At 42.3% G+C, this 12,891-nt stretch overlaps 1 protein-coding gene across 2 annotated transcripts; it reads right to left on the bottom strand.

The window, feature by feature from the left end:
• Window positions 1-1,045: 1,045 nt before the first annotated feature.
• On the bottom strand, window positions 1,046-12,738 carry DNASE2B (deoxyribonuclease 2 beta). Of its 2 annotated transcripts, XM_037163959.2 has the most exons (6): window positions 12,463-12,738; window positions 9,400-9,577; window positions 5,779-5,860; window positions 3,583-3,744; window positions 1,877-2,074; window positions 1,046-1,524 (listed from the first exon to the last, which is right to left on the bottom strand). In XM_037163959.2, the coding sequence occupies exons 1-6, from the start codon at window positions 12,570-12,572 to the stop codon at window positions 1,184-1,186; spliced, it is 1,071 nt and encodes a 356-aa protein (XP_037019854.2). In that variant the 5' UTR covers window positions 12,573-12,738; the 3' UTR covers window positions 1,046-1,183. The 2 variants fall into 2 exon arrangements, with proteins under 2 accessions (XP_037019854.2, XP_037019858.2); XM_037163963.2 differs by lacking the exons at window positions 5,779-5,860; window positions 9,400-9,577; window positions 12,463-12,738 and adding an exon at window positions 2,489-2,555 and having other exon boundaries at window positions 3,583-3,639.
• Between the last annotated feature and the right edge of the window lie 153 nt (window positions 12,739-12,891).

Here is a 12,891-nt window from a genome sequence, read left to right as displayed (position 1 = left end):
ATCAGAGAGGGATGGGATAGACACATCTGATCAGAACAGTGTTCTTGGCAATGGGAATGGTAACAGCCTAAGAAGCTTGGCCTGAAGGCCCAGCACTGTTTTTCTGGTGTTCAAGGCCACCAGCTATCATTGCTAAAGCACAGGCAGAGACACTACTATAAATAAATAAATAAATAAATAAATAAATAAATAAATAAATAAATAAAATAGATTTGAAAATAAAAAAGAAACATGTCATTCTGCAGTCCTCCCTGATGTTGTGATTACTTTTGCTAGATTGTTAGCTTCTTAAAATTGGAAACCATATCTCAAATTTTATTAAGCAACTGGTACTTTATATTGCTTTATTATTATAATTTATATAATAGTTATGCTTACTGATAAAAATTATAGAAAATGAAACATCCTAGAATTAAAATTATTAAGTTTGATTCTGGGTTCCTTATATTACACTTTTTTATTTCCCCTAAGTTGATGGGCTGGACTTAGATACTGTTTTTTTTTTCTTTCTCCTAATCTGACTTAGAATTTTTTTTAAAAGCATATTACTCATTTTTAAACTTTTGTCTTTTTTAGGTGGGTGTGGGACTTCAGATTAAAATTCCACTAGCATTGCCTACTTGGCGCCAGGCTTATTTTCTTCATTTCATAGGTAAGAAAACTAAGGCTCAGAGAGTTCAAGTGAATGATCCAAGATCATGCAATTAGGAAGTAGCAGCTGCAAGAATGACATGGCTTAACCATAAACAAATGAGAAAGAAATTTAAAAGGAGTAAGGGTAAACAGCACAGAGTACATGGAAAAAGAGATGTTTTCTCCTTTCAAAAAAAAATAAGGTGGGTAGTAGAGTCAGAGACGTCTTTGTGATGGAGCTGAAATTTAATCCACAAGATTGCCAGTCAGTCTTTGAACAATTGGGAGTGGGCTAATCTGGAGCAAATATCTTCTCTTTCATTCTTATTTTAGTTATATATGGTAGCTTATGCTTAGAGAATAAATGCAAAGTAGATAAAATAGCCACTAATTAAAAGATAAATGGTAAACATGGGAGAAAAGTGTTTTACTGGATAATCTTTGGATTATACATACATTCATAGGCTTTTAAGATATAAAGGATGAATCTAATGGAAGAAGATCCATTGTCAATATTGAAAATGATAGTATATATGTCCATTCACCAGGTTTAGTTACAGTTCTCATAATATAAAACTAATCCTTGAAATGCTTGGTAAATATGCTGATTCTGGGTACAGATAAACCCCCCACTTCTGAAGGCTTGATGGGGGCTTCGATTTAGGTCTCCAATACATGTCCAGCGATTTTTGGTCCTTTTCTGGGAAACACACCATTTGGCATGATCCTGATGAGAACTGAAATAAGATTGTCCAGATATCTTGATTGCTCTGACATTGTAGACGTGGTAAGGAAGGGAACAGTTGGAAGGAAGCTGTTGTCTCTTTCGCTGCCAGGTCTCAGTTAACAAATGTGTTTTCAAATGTTGAGCCATCCAGGCCACAAAGATGTCTAGAGTTTATAAAGAAAGAGATAATGAGATTAGCATTTATATTTAGATAAATCTCTAAAATATCTTCGGGAATGAAAATCATCATTCATACTTGATATGTGAACGTCACAAATACACTAATAACAACAAATTAAGATAGTGGATGGGAGAACATTTCGTAAATGCTAAAGTAATATGCAAATAAAAATCATCATTATTATTATTACAGAGACGATATTGGTGTCTAAACATGTTCTTCCCTCCATTTTCTACTTCTTTTCTCTTGAATAATCAAAATATTTCTTATGCACAATCCCAAATGAGTTCAACAGCAGAGTTTATAGTGTATTGTTAAATGATGGTCTTTCATACCCTCTAGAAAAGAATCAGACTTTGCAAAATGGAGGAAGTTTAGTCCCCGGGCTGACTGAAGTGAGGTGAGGTGCCGGCCAGGGATCTGCGAGGCGCTGGGCCTGGTACACAGTCGGGACATGTGAGCGAGCTCTTGGTGAAATGTAGCGGGGATGCAACAGCTATAAATGTTTGGGTTGCAGACCAAGAGCTGAGAATCTGAAAAAACCATAATAGAGAAAAATTGAGAATTAAGATACAAATGGAAATCTTATTCATATTACAGCTTTTGTGTGTGTGTGTGTGTGTGTGAGTTAAAAAGTAGAACAAAAGTGTTTCCTTCTTTAAGCCAATTGCTTTCAAATGACTTTTGTGTTAAAATAGTCGACCTATTGCGCCCTTCCTATTTTGCAGGCATTGTTCTGTGAGTTTTACATGGATTTACTAATTAATCCTAACAGCATTCTTATTATTGAGTTTATTATTATCCTCACTTTATAGAAGAATTAATGGAGAAGTCATGTCACATGCTCATGGTTATAAAGCTTGTAATGGAAGGAGTTGATATTCAAAGCCAGGCATATGTTTTTCTTCTATATGTACATATACAAAAGTAAGAGAGCTCCCACGTACCAGTCATCCAGCTTCAGGAATGAGCAATCCATGATGTGCACACCTGAGCTCCATATAATTCGGCTGTCTAATCATTACAGGAATTCCACTAGTTAGACTGGGGTTTGATTAGGCTCAGAAATCCTTGTCATAGGATGAAAATTGGATGAAAAACATTTCTAAACCTCTTTTATCTAAGGGCAAGCCACTCTTTAACTATTTACCTCCCCTAGCATAGTTTTCCAAACCCAAGTAATTGGGCTATTTGGGCTTGAGACCTGGGGGTTCAGAAGGGTCAGGCTGGCACCCTACAGGCAATATGAGATCTGCACAATTTTAAAATATATATATAAGACTGAGGCTATATTTATTTGTTTATTAAGAGATTTTATTTATTTTTAAAGAGAGAGGAAGGGAGGGAGAGAAATATCAACATGTGGTTGCCTCTCATGTTCCCCCAACTGGGGACCTGGCCCGCCACCAGGCATGTGATCTGACTGGGATTCAAACTGGTGAGCCTTTGGTTTGCAAGCTGGCACTCAATTCACTGAGCTACACCTGCCAGGGCTGAGACTATATTTAGAAAGCAGGATCTCTTTCCTTCTCTTTCTCTCTTTCTGTCTGTCTGTCTGTCTCTCTCTCACACACACACACACACATAGACACATATACACACCCCTAGATTTTATTTCCTCTTATAAAATATGGACACCTGCAGCCATTAGTTCTGCATCCCTGCAGAGCTACAATGCGTTGGAGCAGAAGCTTTTGAAGGAAGCTGTGGAGAGTTAACACCTCAGTTTGTTACTATGGACACTGCCCATGCAACATTCACCTGTTTCCCTCATTTCTGTCACCTGCCTGGCCCCTGCAGATATTTGAAACTACTACCCCTGAATAAATTCATGGAATCCATTGAAGGATCAGGAAATCAAGGTCCAGTAAGTGAGTCTGCCCCAGGTCTCCCTGTGGCAAAGCCAACATTTGAATGTAGGGATCAGAATGTCTATGAATGGAGAAGCAAATGTAGTGACAAATTTATTACTATAGCCCAATAGGTTAATATAGCCCTTCTCCAATATTATTGTCTCTTTTTGTACACACTCTAATGTTACCTATTGCTTCATACTGGTTGTACTTGAAAGTTATGCAGATGCCAGCTTGTCCATTGCGTGTCCCTGTGGGTGGATAACCGTAGCCTTCTTCAGGAACTGGAGGAAACTGGGGGATGGAATGAATCAGCCAGAATCCCTGGACTTTGTTCCACAGCAATAAACCTGCCAAAGATACAGATAATACAGATACATTAGAAAAACAAGGCTCCTTTTAAAAAGAGTTCAGAGTGACAAAATTTAAGCCCACTTATACTTCAGGCTAATATATGTATATATAAATATATATATAATTATATATTTTTATTGTTGTTCTGTAACAGTTGTCCCAATTTCCCTTCATTGATCTCCCTGGCCCTGCCTTCAAGGCTAATATTGTATTAGGCTGATAATCACAAGGATCGTACCAATTTTTTCCAAGATTTCTAAACCAGTTCAGGCACATATCAACATCACCCCGTTCCTGATAATAAGCTACCAGAAAGTGGGATCGAGGGCAGCCATCGAGTTAGGAATCCACAGGAATTTCATGTTGAAACCACAAAGACAATTTGTTCTGACAGAATGCAAATTTGCTAAATTTGAATTTGACCTTGTTAAAACTATAGTCACCTGGCAAGCTTTAGCTAGGTCTTCACTGCTAAGCAGCTAAGTTATTTTCAAAAGCCAGCAAAAAAAGCAGAGTTGAAAGAGAAAATATCAAATGAAGAAATGTACTTGCAGTTATTTGTTGTAAGGAATGGATGCTCATTTATTTGCAGAAGAATTACCCAGTTCCGAAAGCATCCGCCGACACACACACACAAAGAAGCAAAGGGAAAAAAGGAAGCCATGCTAAAGCATCCCAGTTAATTGTGTTTTAGTAAAAATCTCTAGAGCAAAATAACATGGAAGTCAGAAAGGAAGAAAACAAAGATTTCCATCATCTTGTGACATGACAAAACAACCCTGTAGAATGAGCATCTCTGACTATTTTGTGTTTATAAACAAATCAAGGTGGTTTTGATCTGCTAACAAGACTTTCTAGTTTTCATATGACTGTGCAAACATAAAGTTTATTCATGTTTGCCTTATTGTTAAGCAGAAACCAAATGCCTGCCAGTTATTTCTCTTTCAAAAACTCCCTTAAAGAAAGCACACTATTGCTCTCTCAGTGCATGTAGAATTAAGACCTGCAGTAGAGGGATTAAGTAGGTAGAAGAAACTTTTGGTGTCCCTAGCAGTTCCCTTAAGGAACCCACACAGGGACTTACTCAGACTCTCTCCCTTTGACTACCAGCACTGGGGTAGCAGCTTTAGAAGGCACCAGTGACATACAGAGAGGAACTGAAGGGTTTGGCATCAAGGCAGGAGCTGGGGGACAGCTTTTTCCCAGACAGAAAGGTGGGCAGAGGCCATCGTCCCTTTTCTAAGCCATCCCCTGACCGAGCCACAGAGCCAGCAGTCAGGTACCATATCTGAGACTCTATCAACATGGCTAACACTGCCCTGCTCTGGAGATCCCCTGAGACTCCTTCCCAAGCTGTTAACTGGCTTTTCCATATGAATGGCTGGTCTTGGCTCATATTTGACAATTTCCTATATCCTATCAAACAAGCAATAGCCAGCCTCAGTGAGCCCCAGTCCTTGTACCCCTTGCTAAGTGACCCCAGGCCCGCACTAACAGCAGCCAGCCTAAATCCACAGTTTGGCTTGCCTTGGGAGTCTCTAAGCCCAGCCACAAGTAGCAGCCATCTCAGACTGCTTTGTAGCTCAGGCAGGGTGGCCCTGGGCAGAACACAGGCGGGGGGAGATTCTGACCTGCACCACCTGGAAAACCCCAGAGCCTGCCCCCCACACTGGAAGCTACAGTCCAGGTCAGAGCACCACCGCCCTGCCCTGCACAGCTGAGCTTCCGAATAGGGCAGAGGGTGGCGGTCAGTGGTCACAGCCAGTCCTTGTAGCTGACCATCTGGCTAAATCCCTTCCATTCACCTGACGACAGCAATCAAGGCTCATTCCGAGGGCCTTTGTGAAGGAGAAATTGCCCAGTCAAATTATGTAATTATAACTTGTGATATAGAAATCACATATTTTGATAACTCAAAGCATTAAAAACAAAAGCTATCTTTTTAATGTGGAATATAAGAATATTCAAGATGGAATGTTTAAGAAAATGCTGATTTTCAGTAGGAAAGGGAAACTGAGTCTTCGTCATACCTTTGGCGTGTCCGTATTTTCTGCTGTAATTCACAGATTTAGGGACTCCATCATTGTACATTACATAGGCGGTGTCGTTGCTCTGCAGGAACATATTAGGGTTATAATGGTGTAAATCTTCCACGTACAAATGTCCCTAACATTTCTACCAGCTGCCTAGCCTGCAATGCAGAGCTTTCATTAATACATGTGGGGAGCAATCCATTGCCCTCGTAGGCAGCTCCCCCATCAGTAAAAATTCTGAGACCTACAAGACAAGTGACAGGAAGTCCATTCTGAGCCTGTATGGCTTTGTCTTGTGAGACAGGAGCCCTATTCATTGTGTCCCGTGTGTGGGGGTGATATTCCTCTTATTCTCGGTTGTCTTGGACCCATGTTTCTGATTTGGCAACCAGTGTATAATTTTTATAAAGTACTTCAATATTTGTTCAGGAAATGAAGTAGGACAACCAGCCAAGGATCATCCCTGTGTCCCTCCCCACTGTTGTTACTGGGACAACACAGAACTGGTTGTCAGGCGCTGGCTCTCCCTCCTACTCTGTGCCGTGCTGCTTGGTCGTAGGCCTGTGTTTAGTCAGGATTTCTCGTTCTCTGCTCCCTCTACCTCACCGACAAGGGAGGGTTTTTCTCCAGTCCCTTTCCGTATTACTTCACCTTTCTAACTTCATATTCCCTGATTAGAAAAAGCAGTGAAACTGAATGTGTGATATTGGTTTCCTCTGGGAAAGGAAAATGTTAATAAATTCTCCAAACACTTGGCCAAATCTCTGAGTCAAAGAGAAGCTATTATTTTGAGAGTATCACAGTGTCATGTTTTAGAAGCTTGCTTATATTTGTTCTGTGCAGTTTCGTTTCGTTTGTGTCATGAAGCAGTGACTTTTATTGAAGTCAATAATGTCGATTTTAAAAAAATAATCTCAGCAACATAATTAAAAGCAGGAAAGAACAACCCATTTCTGTTGAAAAGGTCCTTGCTTTTGTCTCAGAAAAATAGTCAATAACTGAATCTCTTACAGTTGCTTAATTATTTGATGAGGTCTACACACATTTGTAAAAAAGTGTGCCACATAATCTGTGTGTTGTAGCATTCTTGGCCACTGTGTTTAGGAATATCAGGAAAGTAGGCTGTTTCCTCGCTCTCACTTTCTGTCACTGACCACAGGTACGGTTGGTGTTTACATCTCCTCTGCAGCGAAGTGGTGATGAGGCCATTGTGTGCCTTTGGGGTGCAATGCGGAGGGGCTCTGGGAAGATTCGATGAGGAAATTTATTCTTATGGTAGATGACATGTATTATTCTAACCAGGCTTGAACAGCTAGCTAAGGTGTAGGGGTTGTAGCCCTAGTGGGGAGAGAGGCTCTCTGATCTGGAGAAAGATCTGGGCCTTTCGAACAGGCGGATGGAGGCACATGCCCCTGGACAGCGTTATCCCTTTAGCACATGTGTTGGGGAGTGTGTTGATCACTGCGTGTTGAACAAGATGGGTCCGGGCTCTGTTCTCAGCCTTGCAAGGAATATAGAAAGGCAAGTACAGGCCACTGCCACGTAATAGTTTGATAAGTATTATTATGAAGGTGTGTGGAAGGCTGTTATCTACAAAGGCAAAATAAGAGAAACAATTTTACATTTTAAGTGTAATCCAGATATTGGCTGAGGTCACCTCGACATTTGAGGTATAAAACTAATTGGTCTGATCTGGCATTCTACTCTCAGAAGTTCAATTCCAGGTCAGGAGGTAGAGAGTTAAGTTCTCATGGTCACTCTGGCACAGGGTCCAAAAAGCACCCAATCTCATGTGGATATCACTCACTGTTGTTCTTCTTCTTTTCGCTCCATGCCAATCAGACGTGGAAATCAACCTTTTACTGTCCTTTTCCTCCCTTAGAATTCATCAGCGAAGCGTTGTGTATGAGCAGGTTTTACAGAAGGCACGAACATTGGATGATTGGACATTATCAAGCTGACCTGCCCCCAGTTCCCTCTGTGCTTCTTTTTTTTTTTTTAAGATTTTATTTATTTATCTTTAGAGGGGAGGGGGAGGAGAGAGGGAGAGAAACCTCAATGTATGGTTGCCTTTCGTGCATCCCCTGCTGGGAACTGGCCTGCAGGGAACCGGCCTGCAACCCCAGTATGTTCCCTGACTGGGAATCGAACCGCGATTGTCTGGTTCGCAGGCCTGTGCTCAATCCACTGAGCTACACCAGCTAGGGCTCCTCTGGGCTTCTTATACTTTTAAATGTCTAGTTCCCACCTACCCCTCATATATATTGCAGTTTAGCTCTCTTGCTCTCCCGAGCCTCCAAAGATCATTATTATATTCTGCCAAATTAAGAACTATCTGCCCCAACTAAGGTAAATGACAGAGACTTAACAATGTCATCCCTCCCCTCCCCCACCCGTCCCCCCACCAACACCAGCCCTCAGTGTCTGAGATGGAGAAGGGAACATGTAAGTGTATTTTCTCACTGCTGAGTTGTGTTCCGGGTCCTCAGCCCCAACCTTGGAAAACATAAGCAGCCGCAGGCAGTTTTGATTTTACACAATAATCTATTAATTCAAAGCAAAGTTGTTGCTGAGATAAAATATTTTTTAAAGTGCCTGGCACAGAAGTGCTTGGCACACCACAGGGACTCAACCGGCTGACAGGTAAGTTTTGACTTTGTAACTTGGTCTGAAAGCTGGTTTTAATGGCAGGTGAAAAAGTGAGCATCAGCGTACACTGTGACAGCTCTCTGCACCTTTAGAGCAAATAAATACTCATGTTCTGCAGTACTAGAGTCTAACACAGCATTATGGTAAGGAGTTAAATTAGTTACCGTCAGTATAGGTTCACCACATTGTAAGTGCTGAGTCATTTTACAGATTTACTTCTCTATACGTTGTTGATTAGAAAATGCATAACCAGGTGTAACTGGACATGGATTTTACTGTTTGATTTTGCCGTCACATCTGGTTGGAAAGCAGTGTCTTGTTGCTGAACAGCACACGGGGCCTGGAACAGCAGGAGACTGTCCACACCGGCCAGCAGGCCTACTTACCTCTATCTCTTTCGCCGATTATCTCACTGCCTGATGAGGTCCAGTTAGCAGGTTTGATCTCCATTTAAGAAAGTTAGTTCTAGGGTCTCAAACTAGAGTCCCAGCCCTCGACCTACCATTTTGAAAAAGATTAATTAAGAGGAAGACCGAGTGACCCTCTGTGCAGGTAACTACCACTCGTCACCAGCATGGCATAAACATCCCCATAACTCATGACAGACTCATCAAAGATCTACACGGCATGGTAACAGGAGAGGTCTCTGCTCCCTATTTCCATTAGAGGGATAAGATAGCAAGCACTGAAAAAAATCGGCAGAATTTGGCAGCCAGAAAACTTCCCTATGTAATTAGTTCACATCTTGCCCAGTGATACCATTGGACATGGTGCTGAATGTACCAACAATCTGGCATTACTGTGGAGTCTGACGACCTATTCCCTACGGGATCGCTCGGAGTGATGCAGATTGTGAGTCAAGTCGCTGAGATTGGGGGTTGGGTCAGGGAGTGGTTAAAATCTTTTGGGAGCTTTGCGTTCTGTTTGGTCATTTGATATGATTCAAATTAATAATGAACCGTAACATACCTTGGAGGCATATGCTTCGTACAGCTGTCCTAATGTTCTTCCCAGAGCACTCTCAGTGGTATTCATTAGCTGTTTACTCCTCCTCCAGCTTCTGGTTGTAGAGTCTAGATATAGGTACTCTAACCCAGTCTTTCTACTTTCCTGGTCTTGCCTTTTAGGTAACTTGTAAAACGTAAACCTAACAAAGGAAATAATTGTCAATTAGTTTTATTGACTGCTTCCCTGGTGGCAGCCAGCATGTTAAGCACTTAAATATATCATTTCACTTACATTTCACAAAAGGCCTCTAAGTCTAAGGAAAGGGATGTGCTCAAGCTCAGCCTTTTTTCCCACCCTTATTCTTGCTCGTTCCCAGACAAGGAACCGTGAATCTCATTGGGCGTATTCTAAGCCGTATTCTGGGCCTCGTGGGTGGGATTCCTGTAGTAAACAGTGCGTGTATATTGAGAGCGGCCTTGTCTGTTGTTTCTACGGTCTACACGGCTACATACAAGGAGGAGGCCAAGGCCCAGGCCTGGGCTGGAAGGTCTTTGATGTGATTTTCTCTTCTGCCCTAAGTTCTTGACATGTTCATCTTTACAACTGGTTGGCTGTGTCTGAGATTTATGCGTGGGTTTTGGGGTAGGTGGAGCCTCTGGCTTAAGCCACATTTTTCAACTCAGATTACCAGAATGCTCTGCACTGAGAATTTAGGGCCAAGGCCAGTTAATTAAGTAAGTGCTTTGCTTTCCGTTACCACTGTCTCCTGTTCCTCTCCCACTACCTCCGTTTCCTTTGGGGAGCAGAGGTTTGGGGCCAACACAGCATTTGGGCTTGTTGGGATCACCTAGCTCAGGGTTTCTCAATACGCTCCATTCACCTTCTGAGTCGGAACATTTTTTGTTGTGGGGGACTGTCCAGAGCGCTGTAGCCTCCGCCTATCAGATGCCAGTGTTACTCCCAGTTGTGCCGATCAGAACTGTCTGCAGATGTGTTAGAAGTCTCCTGAGGGCAGAATCACCCAAGCCTATCCAAATACTCCCTAATGGCACAAACCCCAACTTTATTCCTCAAACGCTCTCGGTAGGAATACATTGTAAAGAATTCACTATTACAACACAGCGGTGTCTCAGCTGCCCATAAAAGCATCTCAGTGCTTATTTGGTTTTCTTCAGTCTTACTTGTATTTAAGTAAACTTTCTCCTGTCCTGACCATGCTTTCTTACTCTCAAGGCAAGGCCCTCTCATGTGGCAGGAAGCAACAAGTTATTCTTTGGTGCTAACCAAATATGACTCTGCCCTTTAGCTCTCTCAGTAAGTTGCAACAGTTTGACAGTCTGCTCAGCTCAGCGTCCCCCTGACCAGTATTGCTTGGCCATTGTCCATTTAGTTATGGCAAGGATAAATATTAAATATTGATAACAAGTTGGTGGCCCACCAGTGAAGGGTGTATAAACCATTAGTGTGCCATGGCACAGCAGTTGGGAATCGATGCTTTTCAGTATTTTTCCCAAGTGACTATCTCCAATTATATGCTGAAGATTCCCGAGTTGATTTTTAGCCCAGACCTCTATGCTGAGGTCAGATAAACCTAAGTGCCAGGATGTTCCAGAAAAGTTCATCTCCCTATTTTTGAAACCAAGTTTGTGATATTTTGCTCCAAATGTCCTCATCCTTTGCTGTTAGGGATGTATCCATGCAGTCACAGAAGCCAATAACCTAAAAGTCATTCTTTTCCTGGTCTCTTACAACCATTGGCCAATTCCTTACCAAGTCTCCTCAGAGTGTCCTCTGCTCTCTATTTCCATTACCCCTTCTCTAAGTTGGGTCCACAGCGCTTCTCACCTGTAATGCTGCAAAGGTCCTTAATGACTCTAGACTGGTCTCCAGCTGGCCAGCCTTCATTGTACTGCTAGTGGGCTTTCTGCAAAATACGAATCTGCCCATATCGCATCCCTGCCTGAAGTCCTTCATTAGCTCCCTTTCAATGTCAAGTTCGGACTCTGGGGCTCAGTACATGAAACCCTTCATAACCCAGCTTTTGCCTATTTCCCTAAGCTCACCTCCTACCATCTCCTCACCTTCTTCTGAAGTGCCAGCGGTGCTGAACTTCTTCCAAACTCTCCTCCTTGTTTTTTGCCTCCAGACCTTGTCATTGCTCTTTCACTAGCCTGAGATGCCCTTGCATCTCCCTTGTTTTTCTAACTTACATTTGTTCTTAAAACTGAGTTCAAAACTACTTCCTCAGAGAAGCCTTTTGGGCTCTATGCTCCCTAGGGACCCATCTGTGCCCTTACCATGTAACTATGAGCAACTTGAGGGCAAGAACTATGTTTTGTCCATATTTGCATTTTTAAGACTCAGCACAGAGCCTGCTGTGGGTTAGCAACTGTTTGCTAAGAGACTGAGTTGAGCGTGCCTGTGTTTTCTAGCCTGAAGTTTATACAAAGCTTGATGCCAACTGTAATGGCACACCAAAATGCCCTAATTAGAGAGTGAAAAAATGATCAAAGCTTTAGGGGACCCGTGACTATGGTACAAAGCTGCTTAGTTGCTTCGAGACTGTTCAAGAGGCCTCTGACCTATTCCCCACTCCAATAGCTGCTTGTGCTGCCTAATAAAGATTAACCACACAGTACTATGTACAATCATGCCCTCTTATTGCCATACGAGAAGCATAAGCTCCAGTGCAAAAAGAAAATAATCTGCCTTCTCTCCTTTGACAGTCTCCAGAAGGATGTTGAAAGGGTTCTGTTAGCAAAGCCACAATGCAATTAAAGGAAACTGCCAACTGAGAGAAGTTTCAGCTCCACCCGACATCTGTGGCGACCAGCCTTGCCCATGAAAGCAGTGGGGCAGGACCACAGGGGCTGCTCAGCTTTCTCAGGAGGAAGCACCCTCTCTCAGAAGCCTACCTTTATCTGAATATTTGGCCCACCAATTTCCTCTCTTCTTTAATTTCCTTTCTTCTTAAGCAGAGATGTGGGGTAGAAGTCTCCTTTGGAACTTTTCGATGAACCATTTTGCATCTGACACTCTGGCTTTCTATTTGTATGCACCAAACCATTCATTTCTTTTACCTACCAATCCACAGCATCCCCTTCTTCATTTCTGCATGATATTGTCGCCTCCAGGAACCCACCGAGGCCAAGCAAGAGCAAAGCAAGGGTTGTTTTTAGAAGACTTGCTGTCATTTTCTGCCTGTCGCCTCTACTCCATGCACAGCAGAAAACTTTCCCCACAGACTGTGGAGTCTGAGTTGCAAGTCTCTCTCAGCCAGTGCTGGCTTTGACATTTGACTTCATTTGCCTCTGTGTTCATGGTTCGGGCATTTTCAGATGGGACGAATCTCACGCAGCCTGATGATTCAGTCACAACATGCCAGCGTGACTCCGGATGCCTTTGTGCTGAATTGTTGACTAGTTTGCAAAGTCATCAAAATTTCTGGAGAGAAAAAAGTGGTATATTTTTAACTCTTTGAAGCAAATGTTGTGTAAAATAAAATTCAGTAGA

This window comes from Artibeus jamaicensis, unplaced genomic scaffold (genome assembly GCF_021234435.1).
Source record: "Artibeus jamaicensis isolate MK-2021 breed Jamaican fruit bat unplaced genomic scaffold, CSHL_Jam_final scaffold_1019, whole genome shotgun sequence".
NCBI lineage: Eukaryota > Metazoa > Chordata > Mammalia > Chiroptera > Phyllostomidae > Artibeus > Artibeus jamaicensis.
This window is presented reverse-complemented; position numbering and strand designations above follow the sequence as displayed.

Coding starts and splice junctions, on each gene's coding strand:
- DNASE2B (XM_037163959.2), bottom strand. CDS start 12,572: ATGACAGCAAGTCTTCTAAAAACAACCCTTGCTTTGCTCTTGCTTGGC. Junction 2,075..3,582: donor CAACCAGTATGAAGCAATAG/GTAACATTAGAG, acceptor TGGTTTTTTCAG/ATTCTCAGCTCTTGGTCTGC. Junction 1,525..1,876: donor GTCTGATTCTTTTCTAGAGG/GTATGAAAGACC, acceptor TATAAACTCTAG/ACATCTTTGTGGCCTGGATG.